The 24,257-nt window shown below is 37.0% G+C and overlaps 1 protein-coding gene across 1 annotated transcript; it reads right to left on the reverse strand.

The window, feature by feature from the left end:
• Window positions 1–19,499: 19,499 nt before the first annotated feature.
• Window positions 19,500–21,503, reverse strand: LOC114262372 (expansin-like B1). The gene is made up of 4 exons (XM_082887492.1): window positions 21,044–21,503; window positions 20,781–20,887; window positions 20,134–20,445; window positions 19,500–19,979 (listed from the first exon to the last, which is right to left on the reverse strand). The coding sequence occupies exons 1-4, from the start codon at window positions 21,177–21,179 to the stop codon at window positions 19,782–19,784; spliced, it is 753 nt and encodes a 250-aa protein (XP_082743618.1). The 5' UTR covers window positions 21,180–21,503; the 3' UTR covers window positions 19,500–19,781.
• Window positions 21,504–24,257: the final 2,754 nt, after the last annotated feature.

Consider the following 24,257-nt stretch of genomic DNA (forward strand, 5'->3'; position numbering starts at 1 on the left):
TAGTGAACTAAGAGGATTTTACAAAAAAAAAGTTTGCGTGGGGCATTAGAAAATGCATAAAAAGTGCAAATCTAGAGAGAAGAAGCACCTAGAGAGAGAGAGAGAGGGAAGATTTTCAGACCTAGGGTTATGTGGAAATGAAGTGTTGTGATGTATATGTAAAGACCCGTGAGCAAAAAGACCGAAATGCCCCGAACTGCCATTGGTGGCCGGCAGGTGGCCGGCAGGCCAGATTGTTGGCCAACAAGGCTTTTTTTATGGCCAACAGATGGCCAACAGCATCTCCTTGTGGTCAGCGAGTGGCCGGTGGCCCTTCTCTATGTTCTGATGCTGTTTTGTGTCTTTGTTTCCTAAAAAGTGTAGGGAAGGTTCACTATTGGATTCAGATTGTTTCTAAGGGAGCTCAAAATTATGTTTTGGTGCACGATGCTCCTCACTTGCCAACATGAACGAGGTGTATCCTCTGTGAACATGTTGCAACGTCTCCGAGAGGTAAATCGGAGGTTGCCACCAAATATCATTTTATTCGTTTTGTCAAATTAAGCTTTTGTTCTTTTCTGTTACATAGAATATGCATTTCCCATATATGCATGTTGCACGTACATCATACATCATTTACCATTAGTGCGTAGAATACGCTATCAATTTTGCGTGGAATATGCTCTTATTTCATACATAGAATATGTTTTTGTTTCTTGCATAGAACATGCCTTCAATTAACATCATACGTCAGTTGTTTATCTTGCATAGAACATGCGTTGTCACTGTATTAGTTTGTAATCTTTGTTCACTTTGTGCATCAATCACACACGATTACTTTGTGCATCTATCGCACACAATCACTTTGTGCATCTATTGCGCATTTGTTCACTTTTGTGCATCTATCGCACACCTCTCTATTTCATCTCAGGACGCGTGAAGCGTGAGCTTGAGCAGTTTTTCTTGTGTCTCAAGACGTGTGATGTGCAGCCCTGGGCGTGTTTCATCTTGGGACTCGTGAAGTGCGAGCCTGAGCGGTTTTTTTGTATCTCAGGATGCGTGACGCGGGACTTTAGGCGTGTTTTATCTTGGAACACGTGAAGCACGAGCCCAAGCGATTTTTCTCCTCTTCTCACGATTTTAGCGTGATTAGAGTATCGCGGAATGCTTGAAATGCAAGCTGAGTTGTTTTGTTTTTTATATAACGGTTTTGTTTTTTTATATATATCTCAAGATACGTGAAACCTGACCTTGAGCAGTTTTTATCTTGGGACGTGTGAAACACGACCCTGAACGGTTTTCATTTCTTTATTTCTCAAGACGCGTGAAACACGACCTTGATCGGTTTTTATCTTAGGATGCGTAAAACGTGACCCTGAGCAATTTTCATTCTAGAGTATCTCGGGATGCATGAAACGTGAGGTCGAGCGGTTTTGTTTTTTATATATATCTCAAGATGCGTGAAACGCAACCTTGAGCTGTTTTTATCTCAGGATGCGTGAAACGTGACCCTGAACGATTTTCGTTTCTCTATTTCTCAGGACACGTGAAACGTGACTTTGAGTGGCTTTTTATCTCGGGACGCGTGAAACGCGACTCCGAGTGGTTTTCGTTCTTTAGTTTCTCGGGACGTATGAAACACGACCCCGAGCGATTTTTGTTTCTCAGTTTCTCTGGACGCGTGAGGCGAAACCCTAGGCGGTGTTTTCTTTCTTTGTCTTAAGTTTTGGCATGGTCAGAGTGTGTCTTAGATCTTTTTGCAGGGAACCCATGTTGGTTTTAAGCTTGAAGCTACTTATTCATATGTTGTTACCTTGTTATTGCTTAAAGCATCTGTCAATGTTTATTGCATCATCTTGCATGATCATAAGTTTTCAAAATAGTCGGCTTCGCAAAGCATATGACTCCAGCTTTCAAAATCATTGTGCATATCATTTGCATCTTGCCCCAGAACTACACTGGTTTGATTCCGTGCAAAAGGATACGTAGGCAGCCTGCAGGTGCAACCATTTATTTCTAATTCGATTGTTTGTCCAAGTCTTACGGCCTTGACAAAATAGGTCGTCTTTGGGCTTTAATATTCACTCACGTCATTTCATGACTCCGAGTTCTATCAAAGAGGGGCAACTGTAGACACTCTATTTTTGACAGCCCTTACGACTTGGACGTCATCGCTTACACACCCAATAATGAGTCTATATGCTTGTCAAGTGCTCGAAGTCCTTAGCGGAATGCCACAGCTTTGAGCCTTTCAAACCTTGCCCCTCTGTTGCCCTGTTTTGGACCAAACCCTAGCTTTTCAAGCTTGCAACCCCTGGTGGCCTGCCGGTCACTGCTTTGGGCTGCCGGCCATCACTCTTGGTTGTCGGCCACCAATGTCTTTTGCATATATTTTGTGCCAGCTGTTTGCACATATGCTTGCATCTACTCCCACGTGTATGGTTAGATGTTCTTAAAGGAAATTCATGTTTTCTATATATTGAGGGTCTCCATCTCATGTTTTAAAGTTAAAAAAATTTTAGAGCAAACTTTTTTCTCTCTCTCTCTTATAAATTTCTCAACCTTTGCCTATACACTCTAAACCAAAACTTCTTATCTTTGAGCTAAAGTACTTTTGAGCTTGGTTTGAGCTTTAGAAGGATGTGTTTGTCTTGATTTGTTGCCTAGAATTGGTCTTCTCTTCGAGAAGTATAATGCTTTGCTTGCTGCTTTGTTTTATTTGCTATTATTCTTACTATTTTCTGACTATTTTTGAGCTGTAAAAACTCTATATTTTTGGGCTAAAACTTGAGTTTCAAGAACAATCAAGGTTGAGGGGTGGTCTACCCTTCTTTACACCTTGCTCTCATGGCCTTTGCCCTTGTGTTTCCCACCTTTACACTATCTCTTTTTTAGCTTTTAAACACTGATTTTTAGAGTTATTTCAGTGACTAAAATCATGTTTTGAAGTCCAAAATTGGAAGGGTTAGCCTCTCATCCTTGTCTTTTGCTTACTAATCTAGCATGCTCCATATTTTGGCTTATTAATCTAGCTATTTTTGTCTTAATTCTAACATGTTTTAGGGCTATTTTTAGACTGTTTTAGGACTGTTTGTAAGTGTTTGTTGCATTTGAGCTTTGTTTTGCATGCTTGTAGTGTAATTGTCCTCATGAGTTTGGTGTTTTAGGCATTAGACACCATCTTATTTGAGTTGATAGCATTTATTTATGACTTTCCATACTTATGATCACTCTTAATCACCTCTGCAACCTCCCTCCTTTCTTGGCTTTTGTTTTCTTTGAAAGTGGTTTCAAACTACTTGTTTGTTTAAGCATGAGATTGAGATGTCATGCTTAATGGTTTAATCCCTTTGGGGGTTTATTACCAACGGTATGATGTATCTTTCATGCCCAAAGCAACTCTTGATTTGAGCCCTCTTTCCATTAGAGGACTTAAATTCACCTTTTGGACTTAATGAACTAAAGAATGGTTGGTAAACTAAAATGGAGTAATTAAAACTTGGAATTAAAAGTGATGCAAGATAATAACTTGGTTTGGGTTCAATCGGATGTTAATTGAACCCTTGAGTCTTGAGTCATTTCATATTCATTAGTGATGAAAACGGTTCAAGATTCATTGTCAACCACTTCCCTTGATCTTTCATGATAGGGAGGTGGTTTTGAGAATCTTATTTTGTTGCATTTATTAAGCTTGCACACTTTGGTTCATAGGCCATCATGCAATGAAATTGCTTCCATTGATGGTTTGTGAACTAAGCTTACTGTTCTTTCGATTTGTTCATGATAAGGAGGGGTAAATTATGCAAACAAACCCTTGAGAATACACTGTCTTTGCTCTATTTGTTCTCTATTGCAGTAGGGAAGTTCTGGCATCAGTAGCCAGCAGGCCATCATCAATGGCCCCCTACCGGCCACTAGTGCAAAATTCAGCGGTGTTCTCCTGAAGTAGAGCAGAGTTGGTCTGGAGGTGGAAATTAGTGCAAGTGTCCTACTGTGCAACAGAGACATTCAGTAGCAGAAACAGTGCCTTTTTTCAGTAGGAAACCGCATGCATGCATGAGCCTTCCATCGATCCTCGGGATCTATGTTGCATACATTAGTATCATGGTTAAACATAGTGGATTCGTAAATTAATTAGTTAGAATAACTAATTTGTCTCATGTTGTAATTATTCTAATCAGTTAGCTAGAATAATTAGTTAATTAATTCGGTTTGTAATAATTAGTTAAGTAATTTAGCTATTTATTCATTTGTTTTGTTAATTAATTAGCTTAGCTTTAATTAGTTATCTAGTTAGTTTATTCAGACTCTTCTTCGTAAGAGCGCAATGTTGTAATAATGTGTATGTTTTCCAACCCCACATCTTTCTCCCTTTTATTTAACTGTTTACGATGGTTAGTTTAGGGACATCATGTTTTGTTTAGCATTCTCCATGCCTTGCATCCACTTGTATTGCATGCACCGAGGCTCGGTTCATCATTCTAACCTGCACTGTTAGTTTAATATTCTTTGAATACGTGCTTAGACCGCATGCTATCAAATTGATTTACATGAAATGTTAAGTAGTCGAGCCTATTAATTGTATATTGCATGTGCTGCATTAGTCATATCGCATAGTTAGGAATCATACATTTTCTAACTCATTTCTCTTTTGGCTTAGAGTACTAGGTGAGCCTTTACTCGCTTTAGCATAATTGCATGAGTGTGATTATTGCCATGTTTAGCATGCTTGCCATGAGGCAAATTGCTTAAGTGCTATAATTGCTTGAATGTCTATGGATAAAGGCTAGTTGCTTGAATTAGAATAATTTGAGTAAATGTTCATATGCGATCACTTTTTCAAGTGGTACATATTTAAAATAATTTTCAAAACAAACATGAATCAAGTATTCCAATTCTTGCAAATTAGTCTATACTTATGTATGTGCGCATCACATAGTAATGCTAGCCTAATAAGCCAAAACAAGAACATATAATGTACATAAGTTTCATATCATGATTTGTAGAGGCCGATCTTTGATCGGGCGAGTGGGGGTGCTCAATTTATGACCTTTCCCTTTTGTACCTAAGTTCCCAAGCCAAGACAATCTTGGTGATGACGGACACGTGGCCTTTGGCATGAGTCATGGGTTTCCTAAATTTTCCCAAAAAATATTTAGGTGGCAACTCTGCATCTAGAAAAGCAGTCCATTTTTGACATTTTGTATTCAAAATCGATTTTCTAAAAAGATTTTCCAGATTAAGACTCTTTGGTGTTTATCTATTTCACATTGCACTTGTGGAATTATATTCAGAACCACAAGAGTCCGAAACTGTAGGGGTTATTCGTCTTCCGAAAGGGGGCGCAAAAAAGTCAAACTACAGATAGTGACCATCCCGTGATATTGCCAGAGTTCCAGTTAAAAATAGTAGTGATCAAGTGCTCTTCTAACAGAACTTCTAGTAACTCGTAGACTCAATCAATATCTAAGAATTTAAATCTCATACCCATATTGTCACATAAGCATGTTATCACATAGCATACCAGGTTTACTTCTAACATTATCTAGCAAAAGAACCCATTGTGGTAAAAACCACATCCCACGATCCCAAAGTATTCTAATCCGACAACTCTGATACCAAGCTGTCATGCCCTAAAATAATTAACATTAAACACAACTCATAAAAATGTTACAATAGATCAACAATTTGATATCTTCATTCATGTTATCTTTGATCATTACAAAAGGTGGCATATGCAATATATATTCATAAATCCTAAATTCTAAATTTATAGCATATGACGTCGATGCAAGAGTAGAAAGGAAATTAAAATCAAATAAAGAAATTCCCTAATGGCTTATAATTTTCCAAGACGATGCTTGGTTATAACAAAATGAGTTCAAACTCAATATAAACAAAGCCCGAGGCTTAAACAAAATAATTACATCAAGAAACCAAAAAGAAGCCTTAAGCTTCGAGTCCTCCCAAGCTATGACCTTGGCGGAGGCATATCATCAGCACCTGAAAGCTGTTTTCCACATAGAGTGAGCCAAAACCTAATAGAGAAACTCTAACACAGTATGTGAATCTTAGCAAAATTATAAGGTGAATGCACATGCATGCCATTTTCCAAACATTTCTCGTTTTCTGTCTCAAAATAATGCAATGCCAGATTATATATCAATTCATGAAAATAATCCTTTTATACAGAAAGCAGGATAGTGGATACGACACACTAGGAATCTCTAGGTACGTGTCTGCAAGCAGGCTATACAAGCACTACCAAAGCCATTTTACCTGTACTAACCGGTAGGATCAGCACCTAACCATGCAAGTTTCTGGACTTTCACCAAGGACACACAGTCCAACATAATAAACCATAACCACACCCCCTAACTAGATTCACCATGATATTCACCCATTTTTTCAAAACCGAATCATTTAAAATGTTCAATGTACAATGATGCACAATGCACAATGGATGAGAAATTAGTTTTAATTTAACCTAATCCTCATGCAATGTCTACAACAATCAAAACTATCTTCCACCCATAACCCAAAACAGATATTTCTGTTCAATAGATAAATCCCAATCAAAAGATATATTTTCATCAATTCCAATGGGAGTGATAATACATATCCAACTCCACCATCATCATTTACATAATTATTATTCCAATTTCACAATATCCAACATCATTTTCTATTTCCCTTTTCACAATTTCCAATATCTAAAATTAGAGCAAAACCCCTTTTTCTTTCCAAAATCAATTTGGAGAAAAGTTTTTCACCATTTCCATACAACTCATCCACAACCATATTCCTACAACCATTTTCAAGAATCAATTTGAAAAATTCCTCTTTTGATTTCAAACCAAACCCTAGGTTTTACCAAAATTTACCAAACACATAACCCTTTTGAAAAGACAAATAACTAAGCTAAAAATCATAAAAAGAGTCAAAGAAATCCCTACCTCAAAGTAGAAGACACGAATAGAAGATAGGAAAAATTTAACAGTGTCAAAAACACTAGATGCTCCGATCATAATGAAGCCCTCGACGTGCTCAACGTTTTTCTCCAAAGGACTAGGGTGAGAAAACTCATGGATTGAGAGTATTTGGTGCAAAAGCTCAAGAACTAGAGAGAGAGAGAGAGAGAGAGAGAGAGAGAGAGAGAGTAGATCTAGTGTTTTGGAATGTTTAGAGAGAGAAAGAGATGAAAAAGTGATCAAAAAGGTCTTCCTCTCGAACTAATATCCGCATAGACTACTCGAGTGAAAGAATGGTCGTTCAAGCAACAGACATAAAAAGAAGATACTGCTCAAGTGACCAAAATCACCGCTCGAACGCACAATGACATCTTCCCAGTAGTTTCAGACCTGCAAAAGTTCGCTCAAGTGCAAGAAAGACCGCTCCAGCGAAGAATCCAAACTCCCAGTAGTTTTACAGACTGTAAAAAACCGCTTGAGCGAAGGAATAGTCGCTCGAGCGAACAAGGAAAATTCTGGGCAACAACACTTTGAAAACTAACTTCCCAACTTGTTTCAAACACAACCAAATCCCCCAAAAGCCAAACTCAATAAACAACAAGATAGAAATGAGTTGAACAACAATTAAATATATAGGTTCTCGGATCCAAAAGCAATAAATGGGTCGGGTCTAAACCAGAATCATTATATGTAATATTTTCTTGCTCTCTTATTTGGTTTGTAATTATTCTTTCAAGTGTTGTAATAATTCCCCACCCCGCATCTTTTTATCCCGTTCTTTTACTTGCTTTCCTTATTTGGGCATAAGCATCATATTTTGGTTTTTTCATCCTATCTATGCTTTTCATCCATATTTCATGCATCTTGATTCGGCTTAGTTTGCATTTGTGGATTTAATCAATTCCTATGTAATTATGTGTGCTAGCTCTTGTTCTTAAGATGATTCACATGTCATATCTTAGAAGCTGAATCTTTAGGTGCATCTCATGAATGAATTATATTAGAATTTGTATATAAGATCATGCATATTTTACTAACTTTGTTTTGTAGTTGTTCGCAGGTTGTCGATAAACATGTAAGTTTTTATGTTTTAGCATCCCGCTTGTGTGTGTTTTTTCTTATTATGTTTAGCATCCTACCATGAGGCTACTTGCTTGCTTGATATACTATATAAATGCCGGTGGATGGAGATTGTGTCACTTAATTTGGAATGATACTGATTTTTCATGTTTGTAAGCTCAATTTTTTTGAGTTGTACATCTTCAAAAACTCTTTCAAATTACATGAAATCAAGTTGTTCCAAAATGGGTGGCATAGTCTATATTTGTATGCTTCACATAGTAAATTGTAGGATTTATTTAATAACCGGAATATGAACATATAAAGTTAATAAAACTCAAATCATGGTTTAGTAGAGGCCAATCTTTGATCGGGTGAGCAGGGCTGCTCAATTAATGACCTTCTCCTCTCATACCTAAGGTTCCGAGATGAACAGTAGCCTTAGCACGAGTCACAGTTTTCCTAATTTTCCTAAAAATATTAGGTGGCGACTCTAAGATCTGGTGATGCAATCCATTTTTAGAAAAAGTTTTGTATTGAAGCGAATTTTCCATAAAATGCGCCAAATTTAAACTCTCATCTTTGTTTCACATTGCGCTCGTGAATGGTTATTGCACCTCTTCCAGTATTATACTCAAGTACAAGAAGCGAAAGGTTTTTGCTGTTCGTGATTTTCCATCTGGGGGTAGTCAGAATGCTCCGCGTATCAATCAGTTGCCCCATAATACTGAGGCAGCAGCACCACTTGGTGATGAAGAGAAGTTGGTGGCTGATGAAAAGATGGTGAATGTTGCAAATGGTGATTGTATTAAAACTTCTAAAATTGGGAACGAATCATTATCTCATCAAGTGGGTGATAAAGAGAAGTTGGTGGCTGATGAAATTGGGAAGGTTTCTGTTGTTCGCGATTTTCCACCTAGGTGTGGACGGAATGCTCTGCATACTAATCAGTTGCCCCATAATACTGAGGCAGCAGCAACACTTGGTGATAAAGAGAAATTGGTGGCTGATGAAAAGATGGTGAATGTTGCAAACGGTGGTTGTGTTAAAACTTCTGAAATTGGGAATGAATCATTATCTCATCAAGTGGGTGATAAAGAGAAGTTGGTGGCTGATGAAAAGATGGTAAATGTTGCAAACAGTGATTGTACTAAAACTTCTGAAATTGGGAACGAATCATTTTCTCATCAAGTGGTGAATAGTCTGGGGAAGTTGGAAATGGTTGACTCATTGGATGATTTGGTGGGGAGAGTGGTCGCTGCAGCTGGGGTTGACAAGGTTGAATTGTCCCCTGTTAAGGAGCCTCTTGGAAGTGACTTGCCAAAAGTTTTAGCAATCAATTCACCAGAATTGCCAAAGGAATTGCATGAAGTGGAAGTCCCTGCAGTGGTGAAGAGTGATGGTGCACTGGAAAGCAAATCTGTGTTGGAGATTGGTTCTTTGGCCAATGGGATTGTTCCAGCTGGTGGTGTGAAAGTGTGGTCTCCGCCGCAGTGGCCTATTAGTGATGCCAATATTTCAAAGGAGACCGCCCTGAAAAAAAAAAAAAAACTATCCTAGGAGAAGAGTTTCAGCTACTCGTGACTTCCCTCTTTTTTGTGGAAGGAATGCTCTATGCCTAACAGAGGAAGAGCGTCTGAGAATTGTTTTTGGAAACAAGACTTCACATGATCTAGATAAGGCTCCTGTGCAAAGTGGGCTGGTAAGAGAGACAGTAAGAGGTAACGGGGAATGCAGTCTAGTGACAGAGATAGCAAGGGCTGGTGTTGAAGAACTGGGTGGGGCTGTTCAAGTGGGAAATTCCCAAAAGAGGGAGTTGAAAGAAAGTGTGCCTGAACTAAAGATCAAGTCCCGAAATGTTTTTGTGCAAGGCGGGCCATTTGTAGAGACACCAGGGGCTGATATGGAAGGCAGTCAAGTAAGAGAGACAATAGGGGCTGTTGTTGAAGAATTGGATAGGGATGTCCCAGATAGAAATACTCAGAAAAGGAAGCTGGAAGGAAGTGTGCCTGAACCGATGACCAAGTCCCAAAAAGTAATCAAAAAGGATTATAAGGGTGTTAATGGTGTGAAAGGGGAAGTGGGGAAGGAGATTGTGGTTTACATTCATGATAAGGGTTCTAAGAGTAGCCGTCCAGATGATGTTGTTGCTTTGGGACATCGTGCAGACAGGGTGATTGTGCAAGGCCTGATGGCTGCACCAAACTGTCCATGGAGGCAGGTAAAAGGAATTGTCACCACTGGCCAGGATATTGTGAGGACTAGAAGTGACGTGATGAGGCATGACGTCAGCTACATCACAGGGCAAAAGAAATCTAATTCTATCAGCAGGACAAAGAAATATGAAGCGGATTATTCAGGAGGAAAATCTACGAAGAAGAAGAAATTACATCCTTATAGAAACGATGCATATGAAAGTAAAGGTCAACTGGTTATGAAGGATGAGGGAGATTTTTCTATACAAGAGCAAGATGAAGACTCTCCTGTGGCTCCGAGACCCTAAAATTTTGAGGTGGCTCTGCCTCCTTTTGGTACCAATAGTTCGAGTCATGGTACCAATAGTTCGATTCATGGTAATGCACATGTCAAAGTGAGAGAGACATTACGTCTCTTCCAAGCTATTTGTAGAAAGCTGTTGCAAGGAGAAAAAGCAAAGCCGAGGCAACAAGGATGCCCAAGCAAAAGGATTGATCTGCTGGCATCACAGATTGTCAGAGCTAAGGGAAAAGAAGCAAACACAGGCAAAAATATAATAGGATCAGTGCCTGGAGTTGAAGTTGGTGACGAGTTTCAATATAGGGTGGAACTTGCTCTTGTTGGCATTCATCGCCTTTATCAAGCTGGTATTGATTACATAAATCATGGTGAAATGATCATCGCGACAAGTATTGTTGCCTCAGGGGGGGTTATGCAGATGATTTGGACAACCCGAATGTTTTAATATACTCTGGTCAGGAAGGAACTGTAGTAGGTCGGGATAAACAACACGAGGACCAGAAACTCGAAAGAGGGAACTTGGCTCTGAAAAATAGTGTTACGGTGAATAATCTTGTTCGGGTAATCCGTGGATCTAAAGAGACAAAAGCTTCTAACTCGGAAACAAGAGCCAAGATAGTTCTAACAACATACATTTATGATGGCTTGTATACAGTGAAGAGGTACTGGCATGATGTAGGGCCACATGGTAAGCTTGTTTTTAAGTTTGAGTTGACGAGAATTCCCGGCCAACCAGAGCTTGCTTGGAAAGAAGTGAAGAAATCAAACAAATATAAAATACGGGAGGGTCGTTGTGTTGATGACATATCAGGAGGGAAAGAGTTATTTCCCATTTGTGCTGTGAACACCATGGACAATGAGAAACCACCCACATTCAATTACATGACTTAGATGAAATATCCTGATTGCTTCTCCCCTATTCCTCCTCAGGGTTGTGATTGTATTGGTGGATGCTTGGACTCTCAAAAATGCTCATGTGTACTCAAGAATGGAGGAGAGATACCATACAACTACAACGGTGCTATTGTAGAATCAAAGACTCTGGTCTATGAGTGTGGTCCTTCTTGCAAGTGCCCTCCTTCATGCTACAATAGAGTCAGCCAGCATGGCATCAAAATTCAGCTTGAAATCTTCAAAACAGAGTCAAGGGGTTGGTGTTAGATCCCTAACTTCTATTCCTTCAGGAAGTTTTATATGTGAGTATATTGGGGAGCTTCTCAAGGACGCGGAAGCTGAAAAAGACACAATGATGAGTATGTTTGACATTGGACAAAATTACTGCGATTGTTCTGTCATGGATGATCTTTCTACTCTCAAGCTTGATGCACAATCAACTCCTAATGAGGTTGTGGAGGATGGTTTCACCATTGATGCAGCAGAATGTGCAAATGTGGGCAGGTTTGTTAACCACAGCTATTCCCCTAATCTTTATGCTCAGAATGTCCTCTATGATCACGAGGACAAGAAAATGCCCCGCATAATGTTCTTTGCTGCAGAGAATATTCCACCCTTACAGGAGCTGACTTACCACTATAATTATTCAGTGGATGAGATTTGTGATTCGAATGATAATATTAAGAAGAAGAACTGCTATTGTGGTTCTGAGGAGTGCACTGGCAGAATGTATTGACGCCGACAGAAAAATTTGGGTTCTCGGGTAGGGATTCCTTTTCTCTTAATGTAAGTTATGTTTGACCACTTTCCTTTTTGTCTGTGTTATGGAACTTAGATTTATTATTTACTCTGTGATAGGTCCTAATGAATCTATTTCAGCATGTACTCTTGGGCTGTCTCAGCAGAAACACATAGATATGAACGCACATATACGGGCAAATATCGTTTTCATGAAAAGAAACACACATGAACACATTTCTAAACTTTTTGACACAATGCAAACATGTATAAACGACGATTATAGGATATTAACAGATTTTAATATATACTTTCTACAGTATCTCCATGTGTCTGTTTGTACATAACGAGCTGGGTTGTACCACTTCGTTCAAAGTTTTTTTTTAAGATTCACTAGGTTAAACTATTGAGTTGCACCACTTCGCTCAAGTGCTGCATGAGCCAAATGGTGTAGTGCATCTGGGCTAACCAAATTTCAGAGCATCGAGGGTCCAGATTTTGGAGATGATGCCAGAATTCATACGTAATTATCAATATGAGAATTGCCCAAAATTAAGTTGTCTGGTGGATATTTGTTTGTGATCATAGATATAGAAGTTCATCTCTCTTTGGATGAACTGGCAGCTCTCACGAATCACATTTCTTTTCATGTTTAAAGTAATAGTGAAATCTGACATTTGTTTCCACATTCATGATCTGATTCATGTATGTAAATACTTCACATCTCATCCCTTAATTTTGAGAATTTGCTTATGATTCTTGTTCAGATGCAAAGCTTGATTTTGATGAAAGCAGACAAGGAGAATGATGGAAAGGTTTGGATCATATTTCGAGGTGCTGGGATCTCCAATGTCAGTTTTGCCAATGTTTTTCTCAATTTGTTTGCTGGACAACACATTTTATGGTTAGATATGGAGTGTCTTGGCACACTGTGGTTAGTCCTGTAGACTTGGCAGTAATTTTTTTCCAGACTACTGTTGTTAGGGAAAATCGATGTGATTCCCCACAAGTAAATCAATCAATGGGAATAAAAATTAATGCGGAAAAATTAAATCAAAGGCAACACAAGAATTTTTACGTGGTTCCCTCAATGTGAGGTACGTCCACGGGATCGAAATCCAATTCCACTATCAACCAAATAATTCCAAACGATTACAAACGAGACACTAATGGTCTCACAAAACCACCCTTAGGTGAATTCCAAATAATCACAAATAAACAAAGAGGAAAGACCTCACCAAATAGATGAACCAAAAAACTTCTGAATCAGAGTTGAAGAAGACCCAAAATAACAATCCAAATCAACTTCACTAAAAACTGCCGAAACCACGTCCCCACCGAATCACAACCACAGAACCATGCTTAGAACCATGATCATGATGCTGCTGGATGCTACCTTTTTGGCAAAATATCAAGAATGGCAGCCGTACCACCTCCTTTTAAAACAAACAATATATATATATATATATCTATATATTGAATCTTGGGTTTTAAAAACAAGCCCTAATTGTTATCAAATTGGATTGGGTCTCCTCAAATATAATATATAAAAATATATTATACCTAAATCAAGTCAAATTGAAACTCTTTAACAAACCAATTGGGTCCCACACTCCAATAAGGAGGTATACCCAACAATTCTCCCCCTACCGACTTAGGTGGAGACATCAACCATACCCGCCAAAGTTCGACACTTTAAATGTTTGTCCCTCGACAAAGTCTTCGTCAACATATCTGAAATATTATCATCTGTGTGAACCTTTTCGAGTTGTAACAATTTCGAATCTAACACATCACGAATCCAATGGTATCTCACATCAATGTGTTTCGATCTCGAATGAAAAGTAGAATTTTTACTCAAGTGAATAGCACTTTGACTATCACAATAAAGCACATATCTGAAATATTATCATCTGTGTGAACCTTTTCGAGTTGTAACAATTTCGAATCTAACACATCACGAATCCAATGGTATCTCACATCAATGTGTTTCGATCTCGAATGAAAAGTAGAATTTTTACTCAAGTGAATAGCACTTTGACTATCACAATAAAGCACATATCTGAAATATTATCATCTGTGTGAACCTTTTCGAGTTGTAACAATTTCGAATCTAACACATCACGAATCCAATGGTATCTCACATCAATGTGTTTCGATCTCGAATGAAAAGTAGAATTTTTACTCAAGTGAATAGCACTTTGACTATCACAATAAAGCACATACTTTTCTTGCTTCAAACCCAACTCTTGCAAAAATTTCTTTAACCATAACTCTTCTTTGCAAGCTTCTGTAATAGCAATAAATTCAGCTTCGGTAGTTGAGAGAGCAACACATTTTTGTAATTTAGATTGCCATGCCACAGCTCCCCCTGCAAAAGTCATCAAATACCCCGAAGTAGATTTCCGAGAATCAACATCACCAGCCATGTCAGAATCTGTGAACCCATCAAGCATCGGCTTACCATCCCCAAAACACAAACATACCTTCGAAGTCCCTCGAAGATATCTTAGAATCCATTTTACCGCTGCCCAATGTTCTTTACCCGGATTAGAGAGAAACCGACTCACCACACCAACTGCGTGAGCAATATCCGGCCTTGTACAAACCATGGCGTACATCAAAGAACCAACTGCTGAAGCATAAGGAACTTTCAACATCTCTTCTTTGTCTTTCTCACCTATAGGACATTGATTCGAACTAAGCTTGAAGTGACCCGCAAGTGGACAACCAACCGGCTTCGCTTTATCCATATTGAACCTCTCAAGAACTTTCTCAATGTAGCTTTCTTGAGACAACCAAATCAGCCCCTCTTTGCGATCACGAACAATTTTCATACCAAGAATTTGCTTTGCCGGTCCCAAATCTTTCATAGCAAAAGACTTGCTCAACTCCAATTTCAACCTGTTTATCATGGTAGAATCTTGACCCACAATTAACATGTCATCAACATAAAGCAAAAGAATAATAAATTTACCATCTGGAAAATTTTTCACAAACACACAATGGTCCGAAGTGGTTTTAGTAAAACCATTATTCATCATGAAAGAGTCAAATTTTTTGTACCATTGCCGCGGGGCTTGCTTGAGACCATACAAACTTTTCTTCAATTTGCAAACAAATTTCTCTTTCCCTTTTTCCACAAAGCCTTCCGGTTGCTCCATGTAAATTTCTTCTTCAAGATCACCATGTAGAAATGCGGTCTTCACATCAAGTTGCTCAACTTCAAGGTTCATACTTGCAGCCATGCCAAGTACAACCCGAATAGAAGACATCTTCACAACCGGCGAGAAAATCTCGTCAAAGTCAATACCTTTCTTTTGCCCAAAGCCTTTCACAACAAGACGTGCCTTGTACCTCAGATTCTTGCCATCATTCTTCAATTTGAAGACCCACTTATTTTTCAGAATTTTCCTCCCTTTAGGCAATTTCACTAAATCATAAGTCTGGTTTTCAAGTAAGGAATTCATCTCTTCTTCCATGGCCTTTTTCCAATCACCTTTCTTTGTATGCTCAATTGCTTCTTGGTAGCTCTCAGGCTCCCCTTGATCAGAAATCAACACAAATTCATTAGGAGGATACTTTCTTGAAGGTTGTCGGTCCCTTGTAGATTTCCTCAACTCAAGTTGTGGTGACGGTACTTGAGTTGGATGTTCTTCCTCAATTTCTGGCTCAACTTCATTAGGATTAGCATCATCCTCTACATTTTCAATAGGTGGCTGCACATCTCTCCCGTTTTCATCATCAACTAAAGATGAAGGAGATGAATCCATGTCAATGAGATCACTAGTTTTTGGCTCCGGTTGATCACCTTTGCCAAAGTCTTCAATTGTTTGGTCTTCAAGAAACACAACATCACGGCTTCGAATGACTTTCTTGTTGACCGGATCCCACAATCTATACCCAAATTCATCACGCCCATAGCCAAGAAAAATACATTGTCTTGACTTGCTATCAAGCTTGGACCTCTCATCTTTTGGAATGTGAACAAAGGCTCGGCAACCAAACACTCTCAAGTGCTCATAAGACACATCTTTGCCGGTCCAAACTCTTTCTGGAACATCACTATTCAATGGATAGGAAGGAGACAAATTGATCACGTCAACCGCCGTCTTCAATGCCTCACCCCAAAAGGATCTTGGCAATTTAGCTTGTGAAAGCAAACACCTTGTTCTTTCCACAATTGTGCGGTTCATCCTCTCGGCAACGCCATTTTGTTGAGGAGTCTTCTTAACTGTCTTTTGGTGTCGAATACCTTGACTGCGACAATACTCATCAAATGGCCCAATGTATTCACCACCATTGTCTGATCGGATGCACTTCAATTTCTGCCCTGTTTCTCTTTCAACCATGGCCTGAAAATGCTTAAATACTTCTAGAACTTGATCTTTAGTTTTTAGTAGAAAAGCCCAAACTTTCCTTGAATAATCATCAATGAAAGTAATAAAATAAAGTGCACCACTATGTGTTCTAAATTTTAAAGGACCACAAACATCAGAATGAATCAACTCCAAAACATTTTCTTTTCTAGAAACAACATTTTTATGAAAAGAAACTCTATGTTGTTTACCCGCCAAACAATGAACACAAGTTTTAAGATGTGTACCTTTCAAACCGGGTAGAAGCTCTTTCTTGAACAAAACTTGCAGCCCCTTTTCACTCATATGGCCAAGCCGCTTGTGCCACAATTCGGTAGAAGTATCATCTTGAAGTGCATTGACAATACCTTTACAAATTTTTCCTTGCATCGAATAAAGTGTATGAGTCTTCTTACACTTAGCCACCACCAAGGAACCCTTTGTGAGCTTCCATATTCCATCACCAAATTTGTTGTTGAAGCCTTCATCATCTAGCTTCCCGGTAGAGATCAAATTGAGGCGAATGTCGGGAACATGCCTCACATCCTTAAGCAACAACTTGCAGCCCAAATTTGTTTCCAAGCAAACATCACTCATGCCAATAATCTTGGACAAACCTTCATTACCCATTCGAACAGAACCATAATCTCCTGCAGTGTAGGTAGTGAAGAAATCAACTCGAGAAGTCACATGAAAAGAAGCACCAGAATCAATCACCCAATTGCTCTCTTGGCCCACAAAATTGATACAATCATCTTCACAAACGACCATGAGATCACCATTGGTAGTAACTGCTGTTGTGTCTTCTTGCTTCTTATCCACACTTTTATCACGCCTTTTCTCCTTATTCTTGAGCTTTCGGCATTCTCGCTTCATGTGTCCTTTCTCATGGCAATAATAGCACTCAATGTCTTTCTTTGAAAAAGAACCATCTTTTGATTTGTCACGGCTTTGATCACGACCATGAGGAGTCTTACTCCTCCCCCTTGATTTGCTTCGGCCTCTCACAACAAATGCTTCTGAATGAGAGGAACCCGCTGATTTTCTTCTAGTTTCTTCATTCAACAGGCTACTAGTGACTTGGCCCATTGTGACAACTCCATCGGGCGCTGAATTACTGACGGTCACAACCAAAGTCTCCCAACTTTCGGGTAAAGAACTAAGTAGCATCAAAGCCTGCAACTCATCATCAAAAATAATTTTCATAGAAGCAAGTTGGTTAACAATACTCTTTATTTCATTCAGATGTTCCGGAATAGGGCTGCCCTCTTTATATTTTAAATTAACCAACTTACGAAACAGAAAAGCTTTATTTGTGGCTGATTTCCTATCATAAAGGCCTCTAATTTTTTCCATAAATCATGTGCTGAAGTTTCAGTAGCAACATGATGAAACACACTGTCATCAATCCATTGACGGATAACACCAACAGCTTTTCGATTAAGCCTATTCCATTCATCATCTTTCATACCCTCGGGTTTGCCAGAATCACCCTCAATGGGTCCATATAAATCTTTACAAAATAATAGGTCCTCCATTTTAGTTTTCCAAGTTACCCAATTACTTCCATTGAAGCTAGACATGCGACCCACATTCCCCTCCATTGATTTACACAAATAAATAGATCCAAAATAAACCGTAAACTCTGATACCAGTTGTTAGGGAAAATCGATGTGATTCCCCACAAGTAAATCAATCAATGGGAATAAAAATTAATGCGGAAAAATTAAATCAAAGGCAACACAAGAATTTTTACGTGGTTCCCTCAATGTGAGGTACGTCCACGGGATCGAAATCCAATTCCACTATCAACCAAATAATTCCAAACGATTACAAACGAGACACTAATGGTCTCACAAAACCACCCTTAGGTGAATTCCAAATAATCACAAATAAACAAAGAGGAAAGACCTCACCAAATAGATGAACCAAAAAACTTCTGAATCAGAGTTGAAGAAGACCCAAAATAACAATCCAAATCAACTTCACCAAAAACTGCCGAAACCACGTCCCCACCGAATCACAACCACAGAACCATGCTTAGAACCATGATCATGATGCTGCTGGATGCTACCTTTTTGGCAAAATATCAAGAATGGCAGCCGTACCACCTCCTTTTAAAACAAACAATATATATATATCTATATATTGAATCTTGGGTTTTAAAACAAGCCCTAATTGTTATCAAATTGGATTGGGTCTCCTCAAATATAATATATAAAAATATATTATACCTAAATCAAGTCAAATTGAAACTCTTTAACAAACCAATTGGGTCCCACACTCCAATAAGGAGGTATACCCAACAACTACATGGTGGACTACTACTCCCATCCTCTGTAGGTCAGATCACTACACCTACCATGAAATGAATTATCTGCTGTATATGTTGTTTACTGAATTATTTGTATGTTTGTTACTGAATTAGTGATTCCAGAGAAGAAATCCGAAAATGTTGAACTTGGTAACCTTCATATGGTACTGTTCTTGTCCCAAGGAAGAAAAAAATGTAATCTTCTGTGCCTTTCCCTGTAGTTTTTTGATTTAGCATTTTTTGGAATTTGTACATATGAATCTGGTGACAAATAAGTTATGAAATAGGTGACTGGTTGTTTGCGAAGGTTTCAGATTGCAATCTTTTATGTTTCTTTTGTGGCACATATATTTTGTGTCAACACAAATAATATCATTGCTGTGTAGGACTCACTGGTGGTGCATTTTTTGCTTTGAAAACAAGTTAATGTTTATTATCTTGGCCAATACTATTCTTTTTAAAAATTAAGTGAAGCTTTGTGTGTCCAAACATGCAGTCTTTCTTTTTCTTCTGAGATTGTTACAATCACTGTAAATATTGTTCTAAGTTCAAGATTCAGTGAGTTCTGTGCATACACACACAGACGCATGCATATTCATGTATATTACTGTTTGCTCAAGTGCTGCAATATCATTTTGCCTTTTTTGTGTCTATCCAACCATAAGGGAAAGGAAAAATATGTCATTCATAGTACACAAATACACTTCTTTATTGAAAATGGTAAAGAGCACTAGATCTAACTCAAACATAACTTTGATGACTTTATTAAACTCCTAGATAATTTTTTTTTTTTTTTTTTGGGTGATAAATAAGAAAATATTATCAGAAAAGCATTAAGATGATGCAAAGAAAACGAAAAACAAGGCCCTAAGGGGATTAAACTCCTAGATAATAATTACTTAGCATCTCCTACTCAACATATATTTAGATACATATGTAGCAATAGGGATTGGGATTGGGATTTTATAGGGCTCAAGTAAGCTGAACTGTTGTTTCATAAGCGGCCCCAGCCTTCCATTCACTAGGAAGTACGTTACTCAGCTGCACCCACTTCAGCCCTGACCTGCCGGTCACTTGGACTCTGAAGTTAAGTGCACCTGTTGGTGGGCTAGACATGTCCCACACTGCACCATAGGCATTTCTCAAGCCCCTCCATTGCTGACAATCCACCTGCACCAAAGAAGGAAACGTATATTGTTAAAAATGATATGCATAGGCCCTAGGCCCACTACAAGAACGCTAACGGAAAGTCTTTACTGGTGGCCCAACCCACCCTTTTTACTTGATAATACCCAGTTCACTCAAATAGTCCAGTGGACTGTACCTGCCACACTTCAACCGCAGTGATGTCATTTTGGCCAGCTTGGTACAAGATGATAATGGCTAGGTAATCAGGAAACCTGCTGTTCTCATGGACCTTGACCATGAGGTTGTAACCTGGGTATTGGCAAGAAATTCTCCGGTATTCTATGTCAACCACACCATAAGCAAACAACTCCGAGGCTACGTTGGGACGAGCCAGCCTTGCATAGGCACGGGTGCTTAGAATGAAGTCTGTCTTGTCCCCTTCACCGTAGTCTGTCACCACCACCCTCGCTCCATCTTCGGTGCAAATTTGTGGTATCTTGCACCTAACCTATCATATTAGTAAAAACAAATAGGAAATAACCATCATTATTGACACAAGCAAAGGAACCACTTTTTTATTAGTGTTAACATTTTCATTATTTTGCACTTCTTCAATGCTTAACAAAGAAGGGCTTGTACTGGATGCCAATTTCTTGCAAGCTCAAAAAGTAGAGCTTCTAATTGTTGCTTTTTACTGTTCAAAAAAAAGATGGTTGCTTTTTATCATAGTCCAAGACTGAATACCAATATTTATTCATTCTATTTCAAATATCATTATTCAGATTCTTTCAATATCCTCAAGAAGGGTCAGTGCTTTTTTGAGTAGCTTTGAAGTTGAATTACCTGATAGCATCCACCACAGCCAGTTCCATTCCTGTACAGCCTAGAGACTCCACTCACAGAACCATCGTTGACGGTTCTTCCATAGTCACCAAACCCGCAAGCTCCAGCTAATTTTTAACCACATTAAATCGGTATTAATCATTGTAGCTAGATTATTAATGTAGAAATGTACACAAATCAATACATGTAAACCCCACACACACACATATATTGAGAGAGAGAGAGAGAGAGAGAGAGAGAGAGAGGCTTGGGTGTGTACATACTTGGAGTCCCCAAGCAATCAGGGCTGCCATAATAGGTTGCTCTAGAGGACACAAAAGTGTCCTGGGAGTAACAAAGTGCTGGCAAAAGCACCAGGACATAAAGAAGAGAGCAATAGCTTTTAGGTGCAAAACCCATTTCTTTAGACGAGTTAACAATCTAAGAGAGGTTAGTTTCTGAAGATAATGAATGAGGAGAAGATTTTCAGATGGGAAATTCACAAATGAAATCCCATATTTATAGTTGATATCATGAGGGCAGGGTAAGAGAATTGGCAACTATTTCTTCCACTAGGCAGTCCAATTAGGGGTTAGGGCACTAGATTAGAGATATATTAACATAGACACCGTTATTGACCCCTTAAGATTTTCATATACACTTGCTTATATTTTGTACATTGACAACAAGCAGTGTGGCAAGTGAGCCTTGCCTAACATTTTATTTCACTTTTTGCATTTTTTTTGGATATAGGACATGTGATTCAAGTAGTCTGCTTTCGTGGTTGTACTTATGGTCATGTTTGATTCAAGACTGATAGTAAATATATTAATAATTTTATTAAATTAGTGTGGCATTTATTATCTAATTAGATTAATAGGATAAATTATCTCCTTATCCATTGTTTGATTTGCATTGGATAAGAAAACATATGAATGTAGGATTACAATTATATTTATCTTCTTTTTCAATCTTACCCCTTATTAATATTTCTTCACAATCTTTACTTTATCAAAATTTCTTCATAAGCGTGATTTTGAAAAAATAAATATAGATAAAAAATCAAAATAAAAATACAAAATACAAAGGTCATGCTTGGTTTGTTTTTTAATTTTTTTAAAAAATATAAATTAATTTGATAAAATAAATATCAAAAAATATTTTTAAATTTTTAAAAATTATTTTTAAGCTTCTAAAATATAAAATTATATAAAAATAATAAGTGTTTTAATTTTTAGTCAAGGGCATTTTACTTCCCAGCTCAAGATATATAATTCCACCCCTATCACATTACTAATAATCCTACAAATTTGTTAGATTAATTATCCATTAGATTAATAATCTTGAAATAAAATTTCAAAACGAACACAGGATTATTGGGGTCACGGATTAATAATCTCAATCACATGCTCTAATCTTGTCAATCAAACATACCCATGGTGTACTAGTTTGTTTATGGATAAATTACACTCACCTCCTTTCAACTTTAAAAAAAAAAAAAAAAATACATTAAATTTTATAATTTTAACATAATTACGTTAGGACCCCTCATCATAATGTGGTTCTACCTACTTAATCATCTTTATAGGCCCCCATTAGGAGTTTGCAGATTACTATATGTTGTGGAAATAGTGTTGGAAGTGGACACCTTTTATAACATTGAAATTTTTTGCTTTCTTATTTTCTTTTTGGCGGCCTTTGATGTCCAGGTTCTATGTAACGAATGATTAACTTTATACCAACCAAATCTGTAAGGATATTTCTCTTTTATTCATATTGGTGTCTATCAACACAAATGAAATTTTAATCTAATCATGCGGGAAGGTAGTATTCAAATCCATATCTTTAATCAAACATTTTAAGTTGAATGTTTTTGGGTTAAAACCAAAAAAACAATGGGCTAATATTAATCAAAGGGGGGGATTAACCTACCTGAAGTCGTGTTTGGTTGAAAACGCACCAAGGCGTGCGTCAAGGCCATGTAAATCCTATGAAGGCAGTCAAAACAAGTAAGCACTAGAGTCCCCTCAATTTCCCAGTCTAGATAACATTATTATTAGGGGCAAAAGCACTCTGAGGGGCTGTTTGGTTCAAGGAATTAAGGGGAGACTAAACATTGTTTAGATTTGAATCCATTGAAAAAGGGATGTCCATCGTTTGGTGCAATTTTAGTCCGCCAAATATGAAATCCCGCTGGACTCCATATCCTCATATAAGGGACTAAATAATCTTAGGGAGAGGGTGTCATTATTTCCAAAAAATTGGTATCCCAAGAGATTAATGTGTAAAATGTTCATTTTACCTTCATGTTATTACTTAATAAAAATTGGAAATGGATAAAACAGTCTTTTAAATATTTATAAATTATAAATTAAATTTAATTAAAAATTATGGCCTTAAAAATTAAATTTTTCTAGTGTTGTTATTACATTTTTTCCTAATCTTTTGAACATTTATAAATTAAACTTTTAAAATTTAAAATTATATATTAAATAAAAAAATATAAATTATAAATTTAATTTAAATAAAAAATAATAAATTAAAAATTACGGCCTTATAAATTAAAAAAATTTAGTATTGTTAAATTAAAAATTATAGATTACAAATTTAAAATTATATATTATAAATTATAAGGGTAAAATAATTTTTTGAACATTTATCCAGTTCATCCAATCAAACATAAATTCAATAAAATAATTATTTCTAAACATCTAATACAAACATATGATACAAATCCAATCCAACCAAATAATCCGAAGACAATGTATCCAAGACTAACAGTCCAGTACATTCCCTCTTATTCAATTCATTTAAACAAACACACCCTTACAATTTTGTTAACATGGGATATACAGCCTTCAAAAACTTTAAAACCACAAATAATTTTTTTTTCATTAACTACAATTTTGTTGACTTTCATTTTTTATTATACCAAAATCCAGAATATGAGAAAAATGTTTAGAGAAATTACAAAAACAAAAACAAAAACAAAAACAAAAATAAAAAATATTCTTAGAGTTTAATAAATTAAATTCTCATTTTTAAATTTTATCAATTTATATTTTGAACTTTTGATTTGTTTTCAATATAGACTATTTGTCTATTTTTGTTAATAGAAATCAACAAAATATATATATATATTAGAAAATTTTACATATACATATATTAAACTTAATGATTAAAATATTTTTTTTCTGTCAATTTTACTAAATAAAAATAGATAAATAATTTAGATTAAAAATAAATTAAAATATTAAAATTTAAATTGACAAAATTAAAAGTTAAAAATTTATTTTGATCAAAAATTCGAACACTGGATTTTTTTTTTGCGTGATTGTCCCAAAATGTTGGGTGGAAACAAAGTAAGGTCATCTTTGGTAAAATTTTCAAAAACAAAAACTTGTATGATATATTTATATATATATATATATATATATATATGAAATTGATTCTAGTTTAAATTTTTTAGAAGCAAATATATATATATATATATTCATT

This window comes from Camellia sinensis, chromosome 9 (genome assembly GCF_055761805.1).
Source record: "Camellia sinensis isolate YWXY chromosome 9, ASM5576180v1, whole genome shotgun sequence".
Taxonomy (NCBI): domain Eukaryota; kingdom Viridiplantae; phylum Streptophyta; class Magnoliopsida; order Ericales; family Theaceae; genus Camellia; species Camellia sinensis.